Below are 17589 nucleotides of genomic sequence, written 5' to 3' on the forward strand. Positions count from 1 at the left end.
AGGAGCCACGCCTTGCCCATGGGGTGGCCATGGGGCAGGGCACACTGCCCTGCAGCCTAGCTTTCTGTAGTTCCATATGTAACAGGCAAACTCATAGCATACTTCAGTGGCTTGTGTATCTTGCCAGGGGCTTGTCCCTCATCTCCCAAAGGCCTTGTGGATGGCCATTCCCAGGGGTTGTCTTAGCTGCCTTCCACTGCCTGTGAAGAAGGAGCAGGAGTCTTTTGGCCTGCCTGTCCTCAGGTGGCTTGCTCTCCGGGCAGAACCTGAAGTACAGTGATACCAAGTGCCACCCTGACCCAACCTGAAGGAACCCAGGCTGCTGTGTCTGCCTTCTGTGGCTGAGGATGTATCTGGACTTGGAAGGGAATTCTCCTTTGGAACAAAACTATGCTGTATTTAACTGCTTTTCCTTGCAAAGGCAGAAGAGAAGGTTGTCCTAGGCGAGGGAGGCAACACCCTATCTTGCTTTCCTACATGGTTCTGTGTGTCAGCTCGCTCTTCCATTCCCACTCGCTCGTGCTTGAGAAAAATCCCTAACCCCCTAAAGATCTGCATCTTCCAGAACAAATGAGTATGCCCTGAGACTGAAGGGCCACCTTCACGGGTGTGGGGATGATCCCTTGTGCTGGCCTCCCTGGGAGGAGGGCACAGCCCCTTTTCCCAGCCTTGTCAGCAGCTCTTCTTACATCAGGTGCTGTGTATCCCCGGCTGGGTGAGTTGTCCCTCTCTGCTCTGCCCTCCCCAGCTGGAGTCCTGTGTCCAGAGCTGGGGCCCCAGGACAAGAGAGATGTGGGGCTGGTGGAGAGGGGTCAGAGGAGCCACGGGGATGCTCAGAGGGCTGGAGCAGCTCCCCTACGCAGAGAGGCTGAGGGAGCTGGGCTGGGTCAGCCTGGAGAAGAGAAGGCTGTGGGGGGACCTCACTGCAGCCTCCCCGTCCCTGAAGGGACCCCAGGAACAGGAGGGGAATGGGCTTGTTAAAGGGCAGAGACTGGCAGGACAAGGGGCTGGAGTGAAGCTGGAGGAGGGAAGGGGGAGAGGAGAGACTGGGGGGAAGTTCTTTGCAGAGAGAGTGGTGAGGGGCTGGAAGGGGCTGCCCAGAGAGGGGGTGGGTGCCCCATCCCTGGGGGTGTTCAAGGCCAGGTTGGCTGGGGCCCTGGGCAGCCTTGTGTAGCTCCAGGCCTGGAGGTTGGTGTCCCTGCCTGCGGCAGGGGGTTGGAGCTCTGGGACCCTTGGGGTCCCTTCCCACCCAGACCAGTCTATGATTCTATGGTTCTGTGGTTCTAGGTGCGAGCTCTCTGCCCTTCACAGGTGCCTAGCTGTGCATGCCTAGTGAACCAGGACTCTTCTGCTGGAGGCACGACCTCAGCACTGTGAGATGGAGACCAGGTGCTGGTGCCCACCTTGGGAATGACTGGCTTTGTCTGGGAGATGCCTGCAGCACGTGTGCTGTGTGCTGAGCTGTGGTCAGCGGGTCAGTTTCTGCAGCACAGTGTGCTCAGGATGGGGGGGGTGTGTCTGCAGCAGGCAGATGAGGAGTGTGGGTGGGACACAAGAGCACCATGGGGATAAAACTGCCCTCTGAACCTGTGAGGTCACCCCCACATTTTGCTTACTCTTTAATGCTTCTGGAGGGAGTAAAGGGCAAGATGTTGCAGCTGAACTCACAAGGAGGAGGGTGGCAGCGGGGGGGCAGAGGGGAGTGCTGCACCCCCCAAGACCTTTTTTTACCCAGGCCAACTCCTGCAACAGCCAGGCAAGCAAGGGGACCTTAGGAGCCCTGCACATCATCCCCTACAGCTGCTACTCAGTGGTGTACCTGAGGCAGCAAGCTGGCTCACCAAGGGCAGTCTGCTTTGCTGGTTGCACAGGGCAGGGTGGCCCAAGTACCCAGCCAGGTGGTCTGGGTTGGCATATGCTGCTGTCTACCTCGGGCTCAGTTACAGAGTCAGGTGTGTTACACTGCAGCCCAAGTACAGCCCTCCAGCTACACACCAAAAGCTCATCAACAGGGGATACAGAGCAAGAACTAGAAGATGGCAATGCATATGGCCAAAGCCCAAAGCAACAGGCACCAGCAAACACATTCAGCCACTCTGGGGAGCAACACCCTGAGTACACCCAGAGCTGCTGTTGCAGGAGGCTCTACTGACATCATCTCACCTGGATCCCAGGTGTGGTAGTGTTGGCCACACGTGTAGGCATATGAGACAGTCATTTACCTCAGAAGTGCTTCTGCAGTGGTTAGACAGTCATGGACTGTGATGGCTTTTTTGTGGTTGTGTTGGTTTTTTTTTTTGGGGGGGGGGGGTAGTTGTGGGTTGGTTTGGGGTTTTTTTGGGTTTGTTTGTTTGGGGTTTTTTTAGCATCAGTGGCTGATTAACATGCTGACTTAGAGGCATGAAAAATGCTTTTTGCTGTGGCTGTGTGTTGCTGCTCTTTGTGCATGGTACAGTCAAATCCCAGGTCCCTTTCCAGGAGGAGCATCAGGGTTAGTGAACTTTGCACATCAGTGAGCGATGATACACCATGCATGTCTCAGTAACTGTCAGGATGTAACAGGAATTGAAGAGTAAACACTTTATTTTAGATCAGCTGCACAGGGTTAACTCTCTAGGCTTCAACAGCTCAGAGCCTTCAGCTGGTTACAACATGAAATTGGGAGGAGCTGTTGCCTCTGGTAAGGGTGGAGAAGCCCTACAGAGAGGCCTTGACTAGAGAGCTGGGCAGTCACCAACAGCATCAAGCTGAACAAGGGCAAGTGCTGGATTCTGCACCTGGGAAGGGGCAACTCTGGCTGCACACCCAGCCTGGGGGCCAGGCACTGGAGACCGGCTGTGTGAGAGGGATTTGGGGGTCGGCAGGGGGTACCCATGAGCCAGCAGCGTGCCCAGCCAGCCAGGAGGCCAACCTCATCCTGGGGTGCATCCAGCACGGCACAGCCCGTCCAGGGAGGGATTGTCCCCCTCTGCCCTGAGCTGGGGCGGCCTCACCTCCAGTCCTGGGGGCAGTTTGGGTGCCACAGGACAAGAGGGACACAAAACTATCAGAGAGTGTCCAGAGGAGGCAGCGAGGATGGGGAAGGGTCTGGAGGGGAAGGCTCCCCAGGAGAGGCTGGAGGCCCTGGAGAAGAGGAGGCTGATGGGAGACCTCATGGGGGTCTGTGGCTGCCTGCCAAGGGGAGCAAAGGGGCAGCACCAATCTCCCTCCTCTCTTTGGGGTCCAGGGGTTGAACCCAAGGACATACCAGGGGAGGTGTAGGCTGGATGTTAGGAAGAGGTTCTGTACCAAGGGGGGGCCGGGCACTGGAAGGGGTCACAGCCCTGAGCTGGGCTGAGGACAAGGAGCATCTGGATGAGGGGCTCCAGTCCCGTGCTCTTGACTTGGCTGGGCCTGTGTGGAGCCAGGAGTTGGAGTCAGTGGTCCTTATGGGTCACTTCCAACTCAGGAGATGCTGTGATTCTATCATTTAAAGCTGTTAGGAAAAGGCACATAAGGGGAACTTTTTCTCCACTGAGGAACTGCCTCCCATTTGTGTTCCCTCATTGGAACAGCACTGTCTGTTACCATGGGAAGGAACTGGTCTCACCAAAGAAAACTGCAATTCTATCTTCACCTGTTTAATCAAGATGGAAGGAATACCTTAAAGCTCCTCTCCCTGACCCAAAACAGTCAGAAGCACTCTCAAAAGAACCTGCAAAGCAGCACAACTGAATTTCTGTCAGTGTTTACCTGATCCAACAGCTCTTGCTTTCTGTTCAAGAGGAAAAGTCACTGTACTGCTAAGGGAGAACGTGTCACTCTTGACAAGGTCCTTAAGAAAAATGGATTGAGCCAGTTTTCCCTGTGTACATTGATGCTGGTGCCTCTGCTTGAAGATTGGGAGTTTGCCTCTTGACTGCACAGCTCCTTCCCATCACAGAAATAAAAGTCTCTTGTGATGCTGAGCCACTGCCACTTATTCCACCGCCTCTGGTAGCGCGTAGCCTTTCCCAGCAGAAACTCCAGCTCTCAGGGCTGCTGGCCAGCTTCGGGTTTCATAGTAAGTTGATAAGATGTCAAAGACTGTGGAGAACAGAGAGGTGCAGCATGCTGTGAGACCAGTGTCAGGAGCAAGTTGTGTAACGCAGACCAAACTGGCTGCAGAGCTCTCAGCATGGCAACAGCTGCTGCCAGGGGCAGCGTGGGGTTCGCACTCCCTCTCACTAAAGCCCCATCAGCCAGGCTGAAGTGCCTCATCTGCGTGTTTATGACTCCTGAGGATATTTTGGGAGCCCTGGCTATGAAAAGCAGAGGCTGCCGTCTTGAGCAAGGGCCCCCCAGACACCCTTCTGACTGGCCTGTGCCAGCTGACTGTGCTGCTGACAGCAACACACTCAGGGTGGGTCACACCTCGTGTGCTTCACTGCTGTGAATCCTCACTGGGGTCAGTGGCCACAGGGACCTGGGGACACACAGTGGCCTCCTGCAGCTAACACTGCTGCTCTGCAGAACACTTTGGCTACCTCCTCTGCCTTGTGCTGATGGAGATGGCAACAAAGTCCACATGCCAGACATAGGAACTTACTAGACCTGGCCTGGGACATCAGCCCCTCCACAGTGTCCAGCACACCAACCACCCCAATCCTGCTGTCATGAGTCTTGCCTTGATTGAGCCCAATACAGGCCTGACTCTAATCCCACTCCAATCCCTTGCCTAGGACCTCTTCTCACTTGCAGCAACAGCAGCCCCAGCATCTCCCCACACTAGTTCTCCAGGGCTTTGTGCAAAGCAGGAGTGGTTTGTGTTCCACTGCTGTGAGAACAGGCTGATGCAGAGATGCACCTGGAAACAAGGGGCTGCAGGGATACACACCTAGTGAGAGAAACCTCTGCTCCCAGTGTTCCCCCCATTTCTCTGCACAGGGCCTCCATCATAAAAGCTGCTGCTTGATCACAGAATCGCAGGCTGGTCTGGGCTGGGAGGGACCCCAGGGGTCCCAGAGCTCCAACCCCCTGCCACAGGCAGGGACACCAACCTCCAGGCCTGGAGCTACACAAGGTTGCCCAGGGCCCCAGCCAACCTGGCCTTGAACACTCACCAGCCCCACATCCCTCTTGTCCTGGGGCCCCAGCTCTGGCCACAGGACTCCAGCTGGGGCCTCCCCAGGGCAGAGCAGAGAGGGACAATCCCCTCCCTGTCCCTGCTGCCACCCCTCTGCTGATGGAGCCCAGGCAAGCGGCAGGACCTGGCTCAGCCTCTCACCTTGGTTAATTGCCAGTGTCTCTGAGTGGTAGTTCTTTGTGTTAACAGTTTTCACCATGTACTCACGAATGGGGAGACGGGCTGTCTGCAAGGACTGCTGCTGTGCCCTCTGCAGAGTCAGCTTCTGCAAGAGGAAAGAACAAGGTTCCCAATGTGCACATAATTCTGGGTACAAGCAGCTACAAAGCCAAAAACTGTCCTCATTTCATGCAGACTACTGTGGCCTCTCTCAGCCTGGTGCTGGGGTGAAGGAGAACCTTGAGGAAAAGCAGATGATGGCACAACAGTGATGTGCTCCCCTGAGGCAGCAGCAGCACCAGGATGTCTCTGCTGTCCTGAGGCAGACGGGTGCTTCAGGCCCTGACGGGTACCACCCACCTTGTGAACACTTTCATCCACCAGGCCTCCAAGGACGTACACTTTATTTGGATCGATATCTTCAAGGACTAGAAACAAGACAAGCAGGTGCTCACCACCAGAGGAGAGGAAACGCCCCCACTACACCATTCCCCACCACGCCCTGCTGCCTTCAGCTGCTGTCTGCTCTGAGGTCTGGCTGATCTGGTCAGCCCCATTCCAACCTGCTCCTCAGCTGCCTTTCCACTGCCAAGGTCACCAGCTGAAACCTCCTCCCACCCTTACCAAATTCTTGACCACAGTAAGGCACTGGCATAACAGGAGCTGCATCCCCAAGAACATGAGGTCACTCAGAAATGGAGGGAGAGGAAATAAACACTGCAGCAAATTAAACACTGCAAGGAATGTTGTCAGTCCTTCAGGAAAGATGTGACTTAAGACTGTACCCAAAGCTGCCACAGTATCACCACTCTGCCTCTTTGTAGCGTTACAAGCTGCAGGGATTTTAAGTCTGCTGCAGCTCACACACATCCCTGGCTTGCAACTTCATTCCCTGTGAAAACAGGCTGAGGCATGAACATACAGCATCAGACCTACAGAGTATCTCACACAATTGAATGATTGGAACTGAATCATGTGAAGTATGGCATGGATTCAAAAAGAAAAGCTTTAAAAAAAAATCAGCCTTTTGCCCTAGTTTCCCTGCACCTGAAACACGTGAAGTATTTACCATTCTCAGAGTCAGGAGTGAGGTAAACAATTACATCTAAAGGAAACAGGTCCAGGTAACTTTCTTGAGTTGTATCCATCTGAAAATGCAGGACAGGGAGAGAAGCAGCACATAAACCTCTGCTCAGATACAGAAATACACTGGGACTGATACCACTAAGGTATTTAAAACTCCCAAGAGAGCGGGGTTTTTCTCAGTTTGGAAGATTTTTCTGTATGGGCACTGAATGGTATGTATCTCTAACCCCTCAAAACTCTCACAACAATCCCCAGGCGTGGCTTGAGGAAGGGACATCAGCAGCAGTCATTTCAAATGATTTCAAATTCTTTAGAATTTCAGGAATCTCCAGATTTTCTCCTCTCTGTTGCCAAGTGCACCCCCCCCACGTGCTGCAGAACACTCCCAGTGTGACTGGCATCACCTGTCTGTGTGGGTACTGTGCTCAGGTCACACCAAGACTGGTATAAAAACTTGGGGCAGGAGTGTGTGATCTGCCAAAAGCCTGAACGAGCTCAAGTGTCTGTCTGCCTGTCCCTACTATCACAGGTCTGTCTGTAGAAGGAATTCTCCTGCAGGCAGGAGGGACACGAGGTCCAACCTGAAGTCTTTCCACATCACCCATCTGACAGTTTTCTCCCCCTGCTGAAGGGCAAGAAGATCTGACCTTCACTGTCACTGAACTTCTCTGACACCGCTGGAGCCCACCTCAGCCTGCCTTGGGTCAACAAGGGCCAGCACTGTGGCCACAGGGCACTGTGAGCCTTGAAAGCACTGCTCCTTACCAGGTAATTGGAGAAGCCGTCGTTCATGCGCATACACTCCTCATAGATCAATGACCCCACCACAAACTCTGTCAGGCAGAGCCAAAACGGCTTCTTAGCTCGTCTGTTTGACCCGTAGAGTCTCCTGATCTGGGAGGCGAGGCGGCTTGTTTCCTTCCAACAAACGACAAGAACAGAGACCCACAAGTGTAGGGGCAAGAGGCACCACGGCTCCACTCCAGCCTGCAGACACCCGCCATGCCCTTGTCACTGGCTGATGCTCCGGAAAGGCCCTGGGAGGACTGTTCCTGGGGGGGCACGGCTAAGCTGCCTCTGCACCTCTGGGGAATCGGGTGGGCTGGGCGTGCAGCCAGCCAGGGCCAAGCACCAGGCAGCCCCTGGCTGGCCCGGGCGCGGAGGGACAGGCAGAGGCAGGCGGGGCCAGCATCGCCCCTGAGGGCTGGGCTGGGGGAGACGCTGCGCGCACCCACACAGACCCTGGCTCCGGCTGAGCTGGGTCTGAAGTTTCCCAGCACAGGCAGGACAAACGGGAGACCCACCCCAGCCACCCCATCTCCCGCTGCCCTGCTTCGGAGGGCTGCCCTCTGCTTCCTCCCCGCACACCCCCGGCACCCCCAGAAGTTCCCGGCCGCCGGGGCAGGGCGGTGCCGAAGGGCGCCGCAGGCCCCCGTACCTTCCGTGTCATGCGGTCGGCCACCCCGAGGTCCACGCAGAGCCGCGGCCCCGACTCCCTGGCACCCAGAAGGCGTTCCCTCGCCAGGCCGGCGGCGACTCTCCCCCCGGCACGGCCGGCAGCTCCTGGGAGGCAGAGCAGAGGGAAGGCAGTGCAGGCCCGGCGGGCCCGCGGCCGGGCTCCAGCGCCCCGGCCAGCAGCAGCCGCCGCCCGGCGGGGCCGCGCCGCGCCGCACCTGCTCTCTCGGCCCGCCGGGCCCGGCTCCCCTCCCGCTCCTGCCGCCGCTTCCTCCTCCTCGCCGCCAGGACCCGCTCCCAGCGCCTCCGCTTCCGCAGCACGTTCCTCTGGGGGAGCGGCGGGGCCTCAGGCCTGCGGGCCTCGGGGAGCCGAGCCCAGCCCCGCGCAGCCCGGCCCGCCCCGCCCCGCGGCGCCTACCGAGCGCTCCCCCCGCCCCGGGCCAGCCTCGGCGACCGACGGCTCGATCCGCAGCAGGCGGAGAGCCTCGCGGGCCACCGCCACCTCCCCGTCGGACTCCCCCGACCAGCAGCCGCCATCGCCGCCGCCGTCCGCCATCGGCCGCGCCGCCCCGCGGGGGTGGGCAGGGGGCGGGCCTGGGAGGAGAACGGGGCGGGGAGCGCCAGGGCCCGGAGCGGGGTCGGGGCCGTGAGCGCGGGAGGGGCTCAGGCGGGCGGCTCCTCGGGAGGAGGTGGAGAGGGGATCTCGTCAACACTGCCGGCGTGGGGGGGCAGGGGGACGGGGCCAGGCTCTTCATGGTGTCCAGCGGCAGGACAGGGGGCAGAGAGCGCACACGGGAGCACGGGAGGGTGCTGGTGGGTGACAGGGTGGCCATGAGCCAGCAGTGTGCCCTGGGGCTGAGAGAGACAATGGGATCCTGGGGGCATCAGGAGGAGTGTGGGCAGCAGGTGACAGGAGGGGATCCTCCCCCTCTGCTCTGCCCTGCTCAGGCCCCACCTGGAGGGTTGTGTCCAGTGCTGGGCTCCCTGGGATCAAACAGCCAGGGATCTCCTGGAGAGAGTCCAGAGGAGGCTGCGAAGGGGATGAAGGGCCTGGAGCATCTCCCCTGGGAGGAAAGGCTGAGGGAGCTGGGGCTGTTCAGCCTGGGGAGGAGAAGCCTGAGAGGGGATCTGATCAATGGGGATCAAGAGCTGAAGGGTGGGACCCAGGGGCCATGGGCAGCCTCTGCTCAGTGTCTGTGGGGACAGGACAAGGGGTGATGGGCTCAAGTTGGAGCACAGGGAGTTCCCCCCAATGTGGGGAAGAACTTCTTGGCGGTGAGGGTGAGGGAGCCCTGGGACAGGCTGCCCAGGGGGTGTGGACTCTCCTTCTCTGGAGAGATTCCAGCCCTGACCTGTCCTAGGGACCCTGCTTGGGCAGGGGTGGGACCCCGTGTGCCTTCCCACCCCTGTGGTTCTCCGAACGTCCCTCTGCCCAGCCCAGCCCGGCGCAGTGGGGAGTCTCCCCCGGCAGGTCCCTGTCCCGCGCCGCTGCTGGAGGCGGCGCTGCCACAGCGGGGGTCGGGCTGGGTGGAACCGGCTGCCCGGGGACCTGCGGGCCGGCCCTGCGGGGCGGGAAGGGGCAGAGCCGCCTCGTCGGCTGCCGCCCGCGGAAGGAGCGGCACCCCGAGCGGAAGGACCGCGGGATCCCGGTTGGGCCCTGCGGCGGCGCCCGGCGGCTGCTGCGCGGCGGAGAGAGGCAGCGGCGGGGGAGGAGCCGGCCCCGCCGCCCCTGCCCGGCAGCCCGCGAGCGGAGAACGGGCCATGAGCGGGACGCTGCTGCGCGGCCTGCGGCTGCGCCCCGGCCGCCCGCCCGTGAGTAGGGGCCGGGCGCGGGGCCCCGCGGGGAGCCGGCGGCGCTGGGCGGAGGCCGCGGCAGCCCGGGCGGGAGGGGCCGCCCGGCGGGGCTGGAGCAGCGGGCGGCGGCGGGGCCGCTGCGGGGCCGTGAGCGCTGCCCCGGCGTCCTGGCCCTTCCCCCGCGACGGCCGCTCAGTGCGGCCCCGGGACGGGGCGGGGAGGGGGGGGGGGGGGGTGGCTTCGGCGCCTACCGAGGGGCTCGACCCGGCGGCGGAGCTGGGCCGGGCCCGTCCGCGGGGCAGCCGAGGCGGCCGCCTGCCCGCAGCCGTCGGGTCGCAGCCCTCGGGGGTTTCCCCTGCTCGCTCCCAGCCCTTCGTGAGCCGCCCCTCGGGGAAGCTGCTGTCCCGGGGCAGCCCCAGTGCTCGGGTCCGCAGCCTCCTGTCCCAGCGATGGCGAGGAAAGCGCTGCCCAGCTCTGAGCGGCTCCAGCCCCGAGCCCCCTGCACGGCCGGGCGCTGCGTGGTGCCAGCTCGAGCTTTCAGTGGCTCTAAGGACACTTCTTGCACCCCAGTGTGGCTTTGCACTTATCCCCGGGGCTTTGGTATCTGGTGTGTGTGTGTGAACCTGATGACAATCAACACTGCCAAGTGTCAGGGGTTGCACTTGGGCTGGAGGAATCCCAGACACAGACACAGCCTGGGAGAAGAGCTCCTGGAGAGCAGCCCTGAGGAGAAGGACCTGGGTGTCAGGGGGCGTGAGAAACTCCCCCTGAGCAGCAGTGGCTCCTGCAGCTGGGAAGGGCGATGGGATCCTGGGCTCCATCAGCAGAGGGGTGGCAGCAGGGACAGGGAGGGGATTGTCCCTCTCTGCTCTGCCCTCCCCAGCTGGAGTCCTGTGTCCAGAGCTGGGGCCCCAGGACAAGGAAGATGTGGGGCTGGTGGAGAGGGGGCAGAGGAGCCACGGGGATGCTCAGAGGGCTGGAGCAGCTCCCCTACGCAGAGAGGCTGAGGAAGCTGGGCTGGGTCAGCCTGGAGAAGAGAAGGCTGTGGGGGGACCTCACTGCAGCCTCCCCGTCCCTGAAGGGACCCCAGGAACAGGAGGGGAATGGGCTTGTTAAAGGGCAGAGACTGGCAGGACAAGGGGCTGGAGTGAAGCTGGAGGAGGGAAGGGGGAGAGGAGAGACTGGGGGGAAGTTCTTTGCAGAGAGAGTGGTGAGGGGCTGGAAGGGGCTGCCCAGAGAGGGGGTGGGTGCCCCGTCCCTGGGGGTGTCCAAGGCCAGGTTGGCTGGGGCCCTGGGCAGCCTTGTGTAGCTCCAGGCCTGGAGGTTGGTGTCCCTGCCTGTGGCAGGGGGTTGGGGCTCTGGGACCCTTGGGGTCCCTCCCAGCCCAGACCAGGCTGGGATTCTGTGATTTCTCATGGTAATGGAGCCTTACAAAGCATGGTGCAGCCTTGTCTGTACCAAGCCCTCTCCAGCAGCTCTGACCTGGCAGTGCTGTTTGCTTCAGGCCTGATTCTGGCACCACTAATTGTTCTTCACAAGGGAGGTGGCTTTGCCTGGAAGCTTGAGTGGTAGGAAAAAAAAAGGCCTTGATTTTGTTCGTGCTCCTTTGTTCAAGGAGCTCTGTTAGCTGGGTGTCCATGTGATGTTGCTGTGTGCAGATTGATGTGAGCTGCTTTGTAAGCTTGGGAGATTCCACGTGTTCAGCATTGGTGCAGATGGGCTGATGCATGGCTGGGGAGGACTGTACTGAGCAGCAGTTGTGGCCTGAAGCTGAGATGGTGCAGGGGGAAAGGGGAGTTGATGCTTGCCAGATGCCCACGCATCAGCTTAGGGCTACAGCTGGGAATGGGACTTGAGTTTCCCTTCACAGAGCACTGACTGGCTTAACTGCAACCACTGTGTCCCTAGGTCCTGTCAGAAAAGCAGGAGTGGCAGAGAAAACGTCCTCCCAGGCTTCCAAGATGATACATGTCTTTCCAAAAAAAACTTATCTCCTTCCTTTCCCTCCAGCTCCTACCTTTCCTTGCCTCTGGGGGACCATGGAGGCGGCCCCAGGTGCCATGCAGCACCAAGGAAGAGAGTGATGCAAGATCGGTGGGACGGTACCCGGTACCCAACAAGAAGGACATGCCATATGACATCGTGGAGCTCATGGAGGAAGTAGAAATGAAGGTAAAGAAGCTCTGCTGCAAAACTCTGTCGGTGGGAAGGATCCAAAGTCCAAGTAGGTCATACATCCTAAGACAGCAGCTGTGGTCCAGATGGGTGAAACACAAACCTGGTAGGAGACTGAGGTGAGCAGCACTTCTTGCAAAGCTCCTTCCAGTCTACAGGATGGGGATTTTACTGGAAATCCTCCAGTGTGTTGGCAGGGTTGTACCTCTCCCTCCTTCCACAGCACTGTTGGGTTGTTTCAGATGGCATCTCATACGTGTCAGTGTTCTGGCTAACTCCATGCATTTGTGTTTTTTTTCTAGGAGAGCATTTGTGTTTGCTGTTCTCCTTTAATGGAGGGGTTAAAAGAGGCACTGCTTTGATGACATTAAAAGGCTCAAGGGGTATTCTGCTTTTGAGCTTTGACTTTTTTTTCTCCCAGGCTAAACTGGCTGCACAGTGGCAGAACAGGAAGCCTAGAGCAGAGCCGTGTATAGGGGGAAAAAGGGGGAACTGAACAAGAATTCCCTTCCCTGCTGTTGCAGAGAAGGAATGTCACACAGTTCTTCCTGATGGCTAAAGCATTCCTCTGGTCATGCCCTGTGGAGACCTCTCTCCGGGTTAGCCCAGTCTGTGGTTCTATGACTCTGTGTCTGTATGGGCTCAAAGGTCAAGAGAATGGTCAGTGAATCCAGCACTGCTGAGCCAACATGCTGTTCTCTGTGCCCTGGTGTGTTAATGTCCTCTGTGGTAAGTTACAGTTCTTGACGTGTTTTTCACTCTTCCTCAACAGACTGGGTTTCTGCCCAATGTGTTCAAAGCCATGTCTCACCGACCTGCTGAATTCAGAGCTTTCTTTGCTTATTACAATGCCATTATGAACAAAGACACAGGTAAGCCTTACAGCCCCCTGAAGACCCCCTTCCCTCCGCAGGTGGGACGTCGCCAGGATGCTGTAAGATGTCTTGCCTCAGCGTGCCTCCTCCCAAACACGCTCTTCTTCTGACAGCTGGCAGAGGCCCAACCTGTGCAGCTGCTTCTGGCTTTGCTTGTGCTGTGTATAATTTCACACTCTAGCTTGTGGTTAAAAAGCAGCTCTCCAGCCAAGCTCTCTTTGCCGTGCTCCATGTCATGGCAAAGGAAGGGCAGGCTGCTGTCTAAGGGATAATGAGCCCAGAGGTGAGTGTGCTGAAGGGCACGGGCAGACGCAGTGGTTCCAAGGCTGCAGGCCCACGCTACTGGGATCAGGTGAGCAGGGTGGGTCTGGCAGGGGGGACCAGGACCAGCCAGGAGTCTACATTTTCCAGATGAGTCCATGGACAGGAGGCAAATCCCAGGTCAAGCCAGAAGGTTGATCCGGGGCGGGGGGGTCAGTCAGACCAACAGGGTTATGCAGCCGGGCACTGCAGCGTCACCACCAAGGGCCCAGCATAAAACATCTTCTAAGGGAGAGGCAGGTCCTTGCTGAGCCTGCCTGCAGTTCTTCCTTCACAACAGCTCTTGGCAATGGATCCGCTGCCCACAAGCAGTGTGCAGAATTCGTGTGAGGGCGGCTGTGCCCTCTGGGCCCTGATGCTCTCTGCACCAGGGACTTTGAACCTGGGGGTGCCTGTACCCTGCAGCAGATCTTGTGTGGAGATGAGAGAGGGCTGACTGCAGCAGTGCACCTGGGCAGGGCTGCAGGGACCTCTGCAGGGCTCTCCAGCCTCTGGGTAAACACAGTTTGAGGATGGCCTGCTCCTCCCTCATACTTCTTGTGGTACAGGGCAACAAGGACCTTGTTCTTGTTGCTCTGGAGAGACATTAGTAAACCCAGTTGTAGAAGGTCTGTTCTTCCCTTTTCATTCTCAGGCTTCTCTTTTGACATGAAGAGTAGGGCTAGTTTTGATCCCAGTCTTTTCAGCATCTCTCCTGCAGTGTCATGCTGTTGTCACCTCCTGGCACTGAAGCCTCTTTTCCTGATTCCTCCTTACCCAGGTAGTGGGTTTAGTAATGTCTTTCATGCTCTTAGAAGACACTGGCTTTATGGAAATATTTTCAAAGTCCAGTAAAGCAACAGATTTTGTGGGGTGGAGGAGGGACACTGATCTCCCCTGTGAAGTGTAGTTTTAGAGAAAAAAGCCTGCTGCTAGTTATCTTAGAAAAGGCAGGGAGTGCTGATAGGTAAGATCCTCAGATCTTCCTGTTGTCGTGTTGTGAAGCTGTTTGTGGAAGTGCTTAGGATTGATTCTGAGTATAAAAAAGCACAGCGTTCTTTTCCATAGCTTCCTTAAAGCAGCCACCCTATAGAAGCTGATCTGTCTGTTAGTCACTAGAAGTTCTCAAAACCCCAGTCCTGGGGGGCCTTACTGTTGCTTTTCTTTTTCCCTTTCTGCCTTCAAAAGCTGTCAAAAACATTCACTTGCTGAAACCTGCTTATCAGGTTCTAGAACACTGAACTTTCCTGTAAAAGCAATAAAGCCTCAAAGGAAAATGGAATGCAGGGGGAAACGGGCAGCCCCTTCTCAGTGTCTGTGGGGACAGGACAAGGGGCGATGGGCTCAAGTTGGAGCACAGGGAGTTCCCCCCAATGTGGGGAAGAACTTCTTGGCGGTGAGGGTGAGGGAGCCCTGGGACAGGCTGCCCAGGGGGTGTGGAGTCTCCTTCTCTGGAGAGATTCCAGCCCTGACCTGTCCTAGGGACCCTGCTTGGGCAGGGGTGGGACCCCATGGGCTCTGGGGTTCCTTCCAACCCCTTTGATTCTGTGACTCTGAGATTCTGTGAGAACTGGTGACACCCTCCCTAGCCATTTGCCTCTGAGACATACACAGGGAAGTACCAGCCGAGCTTCCTCCGTGGCAAGAGATCAGGGTGCTGAAAGTCTCATCCAGCCCGACACCCACAGTGTCTCTGGACAACCTGTCCCAGTGTCTCACCACCCACATGGTAAAACTTTTTCTCCTTATGTCCTATTGTTAGAAATGACAAAGGTCCTAAAAACAGGACTCCAGGCAGACACTTTGGTGAAGCAGTGATTTATTATACGTTCTTGCAAGAGCGGGTGACCCAACAAAGTGGGCACCCCTTTGGTCAGAGCCTGCAGCCTTTTTATACCTCACATCTCTACATGTTCATCACCTGTCCCGCTTCCTATTAAGATGAGTTCCAAGAGGTGGTTTCCATAAACTCCTCCCAATTGCCTCTGCACATTGTCCTGTGGTAGTGGTCGTGGGGGGTCTCAGCGGTGAAGGTTCGGAGTCTTCCTCAGGTTGAACCTTCCACCTCCTTCCTCTGTTTAACTATGGATTTTACAGGCTCAACCAAGGCGCCCCATCCACAGCAGTGCACAATATAATACACATGGCATGTCTGGGACATTCCCGCTTCCTTTGGTGAAGAAAATTAAAATGTAGGAGTCCTTTTGCCTGGGACAACTGCTCACTGGCCAGTAGTTGTCTTTATCTTAACTTTCCAGGCAACTGACAGGGCCCTGGGCTGAAGGAAGTCAAAGCTCCAGACAGGTTTCAGGTTGCACATGTTAATTTTGTAGCTCCTGAAAAGGTTCGTTATCTTTACTAATGGGCGATTCCACTCCTGGTCAAAATCATTAGAGTTATCCAGACCCCACATGGTTTTGCCTCTGTTTGCCTTGATGTGGTAATTTGTGCCCCATTATCAATCAGCAGGGTCGATGCCTGTCCCTTGAGCCTGATTTCCTTAAGTTCCAGCCCATGTCCTCACTCACGATTTAACCCCTTGTCTCAGTGTCCAGGATCATCTGTATCTTTTAGCAGAGCTCTGCACTCAAACCGAACCCTTATTTGAGAACAGTATTCCCCCTTATTTCATGTGCTATCCTAAATTCCCTGCACAGGATTCCTGATGAGGCAGCCTGAGTCCTTTAAGTCAGTAAAGAATACCATAACCTTTTTCAGTTTGCAAAAAGCAACATTTCTTAGCACTTTCCCACACTATCTAAAGCTGCCACCTTTCAGTTTGAAACCAGTGTCCCTTGTCCTGTCATCTAAGAGCTCTGGTTGCGCTGTCTCCCCTCCTGCTCTCTGGGCCTCTGTCTCCTAGGCTGGACTGCACACAGCCTGCTGCTGGAGCCCTCCCCTGCACGTCTCCCCCGTGGTACTTGCTGTGCTGCACAGTTCTGACAGCAAAGTTCGCCAGATGTTTTGCTCTCCCCGCAGGGCGACTCAGCAAGGCAGACAAAGAGCTCATAGTTGTGGCTACAAGTGTTGTGAATAGGTGTCCCTACTGCGTGGTTGCACATGGAGCACTTCACCGGATATACTCCAAGCAGCCAGCGCTGGCTGACCAGGTCAGTGCACCCCACATCCTTCTGCATGCTCCTGTGGGAGGTGGGAGTAGCCCTCTCGTGTGTCTGCCTTCTCACCTGAAGCTGTGATCCTTAATCTGTATTTGGAACCTTTGATCCATGTGGTTCCCGTCAATCTTGGGCAGTTTTGACATGTCTGGGGCTCTGTCTTACTGTGTGAGCAGTGGGGTAGGAGCTGAAGGTGGAGGTCTTTGTAATCCTCATCCACCTTTCAAGCAAGATGCAGGGAGAGGCAGTTGGCCTGCAGAGTATTCATCCTGCTGCCTGCATTCACTGCCGTTATAGTCTGGTCTGTGGAGCGACTTGCTACTCACAGGGAGCTGCAGCATCTTGGCAGCACCGAGTCCTGTTCCCAGACATCCTCTGTAGCCTGATCAGCAAAACTGTCACAGTCCCCAGGATGGGAAGGGTGGTGAGATGTCCGATGGTAGCCAGGATGCCTGGCCTGGGTGTTGAGCCCGTGTACTGCTGTCTCTGTGGGGTGCAGGGCAAAGCAGGCCCCCCTCAGCCGTGTCTGCCTTCTCCCAGGTCATCGTGAACTGGCAGCTGGCTGACCTGAGCGAGCGGGACCTGGCAATGCTGGAGTTTGCTCTTGCAGTGTGTCGAGCGGAGAACATCACTGAGGAGCATTTCCGGCGGCTGGAGCGGCACGGCTTCGACCGCGAGGACGCCTGGGACATCGGCATGATCGCCGCGTTTTTCGCCATGTCCAACCGCATCGCTCACTACATCGCCCTGCGCCCCAACAAGGAGTTCTACGCCATGGGCAGGGTGCCCCGCGGGGAGACGGGGGGGGCTGGGCGTGCCTGACACCCCGGCAGCGCGCAGGGCCAGCTCGCGGCTCCCCAGCCAGCACCGCGGGCTCCGGGGCGCGCTGGTGCCGGAGCGCGGCCGTGCAGGCCGCTGGGGCTCGGCCGGCCTGGCGCGGCGGGGCGGGGTGGCCGCGGCCGGGTGCCGGTGCCGCGTGTCCGGGCGCGGGGCTGTGACCCCGACAATACACCTCTCCGCGGCCGGGGGCGCCCCGCGTGTCTTTGCGCCGGGGGACGCGGTCCCCGCGGCCCGGGGAGGACGGGGCAGCCGCGGGCGTGAGGCGGGGAGCGCGGCTGAGGAGGCCAGGGGGCCTGAGGCGGGGAGGGGGGCTGCTGGGGGCGGGGCTGGGGGGCGAGCGGGCCGGGGGGGGCTGGGCTTGAAGGGCGGGGCTGGGGGGGTGAGCAGGGCTGGGGGCGGGGCTGGGGGCGGGGCTGGGGGGGTGAGCGGGCCGGGGGGGCGGGGCTGGGGGGTGAGCAGGCCGGGGGGCGGGACTGGGGGGGGGATGAGCGGGCCCGGGGGGGCGGGGTTGGGGGGGGTGAGCGGACCTGTGGGGGGGCGGGGCTGGGGGGTGAGCGGGCCTGTGGGGTGAGCGGGCCGGGGGGGCGGGCCCGAGGCGGTGAGCGGGCCTGTGGCGGGGCCCGGGCCCGGCCCCTGTCGCGGCCTGTGCGGCGCTCGGCGCGGGGAGGGCGTGCTGGGGGGGGGG

At 58.6% G+C, this 17589-nt stretch overlaps 2 protein-coding genes across 4 annotated transcripts; one reads left to right on the forward strand and one right to left on the reverse strand.

Annotated features, from left to right (window-relative positions):
- Nucleotides 1-2556: 2556 nt before the first annotated feature.
- Nucleotides 2557-8361, reverse strand: TRMT10B (tRNA methyltransferase 10B). 3 transcript variants are annotated; one of them, XR_014617990.1, is made up of 9 exons: nucleotides 8223-8361; nucleotides 8023-8131; nucleotides 7788-7912; nucleotides 7115-7267; nucleotides 6333-6411; nucleotides 5624-5691; nucleotides 5246-5369; nucleotides 3733-4065; nucleotides 2557-3616 (listed from the first exon to the last, which is right to left on the reverse strand). XR_014617990.1 is itself a non-coding variant. In XM_084278705.1 (8 exons), the coding sequence occupies exons 1-8, from the start codon at nucleotides 8358-8360 to the stop codon at nucleotides 3959-3961; spliced, it is 837 nt and encodes a 278-aa protein (XP_084134831.1). In that variant the 5' UTR covers nucleotide 8361; the 3' UTR covers nucleotides 2557-3958. The 3 variants fall into 3 exon arrangements, 2 of the variants coding, with proteins under 2 accessions (XP_084134831.1, XP_084134830.1); XM_084278705.1 differs by having other exon boundaries at nucleotides 2557-4065; nucleotides 5312-5369; XM_084278704.1 differs by having other exon boundaries at nucleotides 2557-4065.
- A 916-nt stretch (nucleotides 8362-9277) lies between these two features.
- On the forward strand, nucleotides 9278-17087 carry LOC311203914 (uncharacterized protein). Its single transcript, XM_084278707.1, has 5 exons — nucleotides 9278-9616; nucleotides 11609-11770; nucleotides 12546-12645; nucleotides 15928-16058; nucleotides 16605-17087. Exons 1-5 carry the CDS (start codon nucleotides 9566-9568, stop codon nucleotides 16884-16886), a joined length of 726 nt encoding a protein of 241 aa, XP_084134833.1. The 5' UTR covers nucleotides 9278-9565; the 3' UTR covers nucleotides 16887-17087.
- Nucleotides 17088-17589: the final 502 nt, after the last annotated feature.

The sequence above is a fragment of the Gallinula chloropus genome, assembly GCF_964237585.1.
Source record: "Gallinula chloropus genome assembly, chromosome: Z".
NCBI classification, from domain to species: domain Eukaryota; kingdom Metazoa; phylum Chordata; class Aves; order Gruiformes; family Rallidae; genus Gallinula; species Gallinula chloropus.

Bases quoted from the DNA above. Each gene is read 5' to 3' on its own strand.
- TRMT10B (XM_084278704.1), bottom strand. From the start codon at position 8,360: ATGGCGGACGGCGGCGGCGATGGCGGCTGCTGGTCGGGGGAGTCCGAC. The intron at 7,268-7,787 runs GTACGGGGGCCT...GTTTGTTGGAAG, and splicing joins CCGACCGCATGACACGGAAG to GAAACAAGCCGCCTCGCCTC. The intron at 5,692-6,332 runs GTAAATACTTCA...TCTTGTTTCTAG, and splicing joins CACTCCTGACTCTGAGAATG to TCCTTGAAGATATCGATCCA.
- LOC311203914 (XM_084278707.1), top strand. From the start codon at position 9,566: ATGAGCGGGACGCTGCTGCGCGGCCTGCGGCTGCGCCCCGGCCGCCCG. The intron at 9,617-11,608 runs GTGAGTAGGGGC...CTTTCCCTCCAG, and splicing joins TGCGCCCCGGCCGCCCGCCC to CTCCTACCTTTCCTTGCCTC. The intron at 12,646-15,927 runs GTAAGCCTTACA...CTCTCCCCGCAG, and splicing joins CATTATGAACAAAGACACAG to GGCGACTCAGCAAGGCAGAC.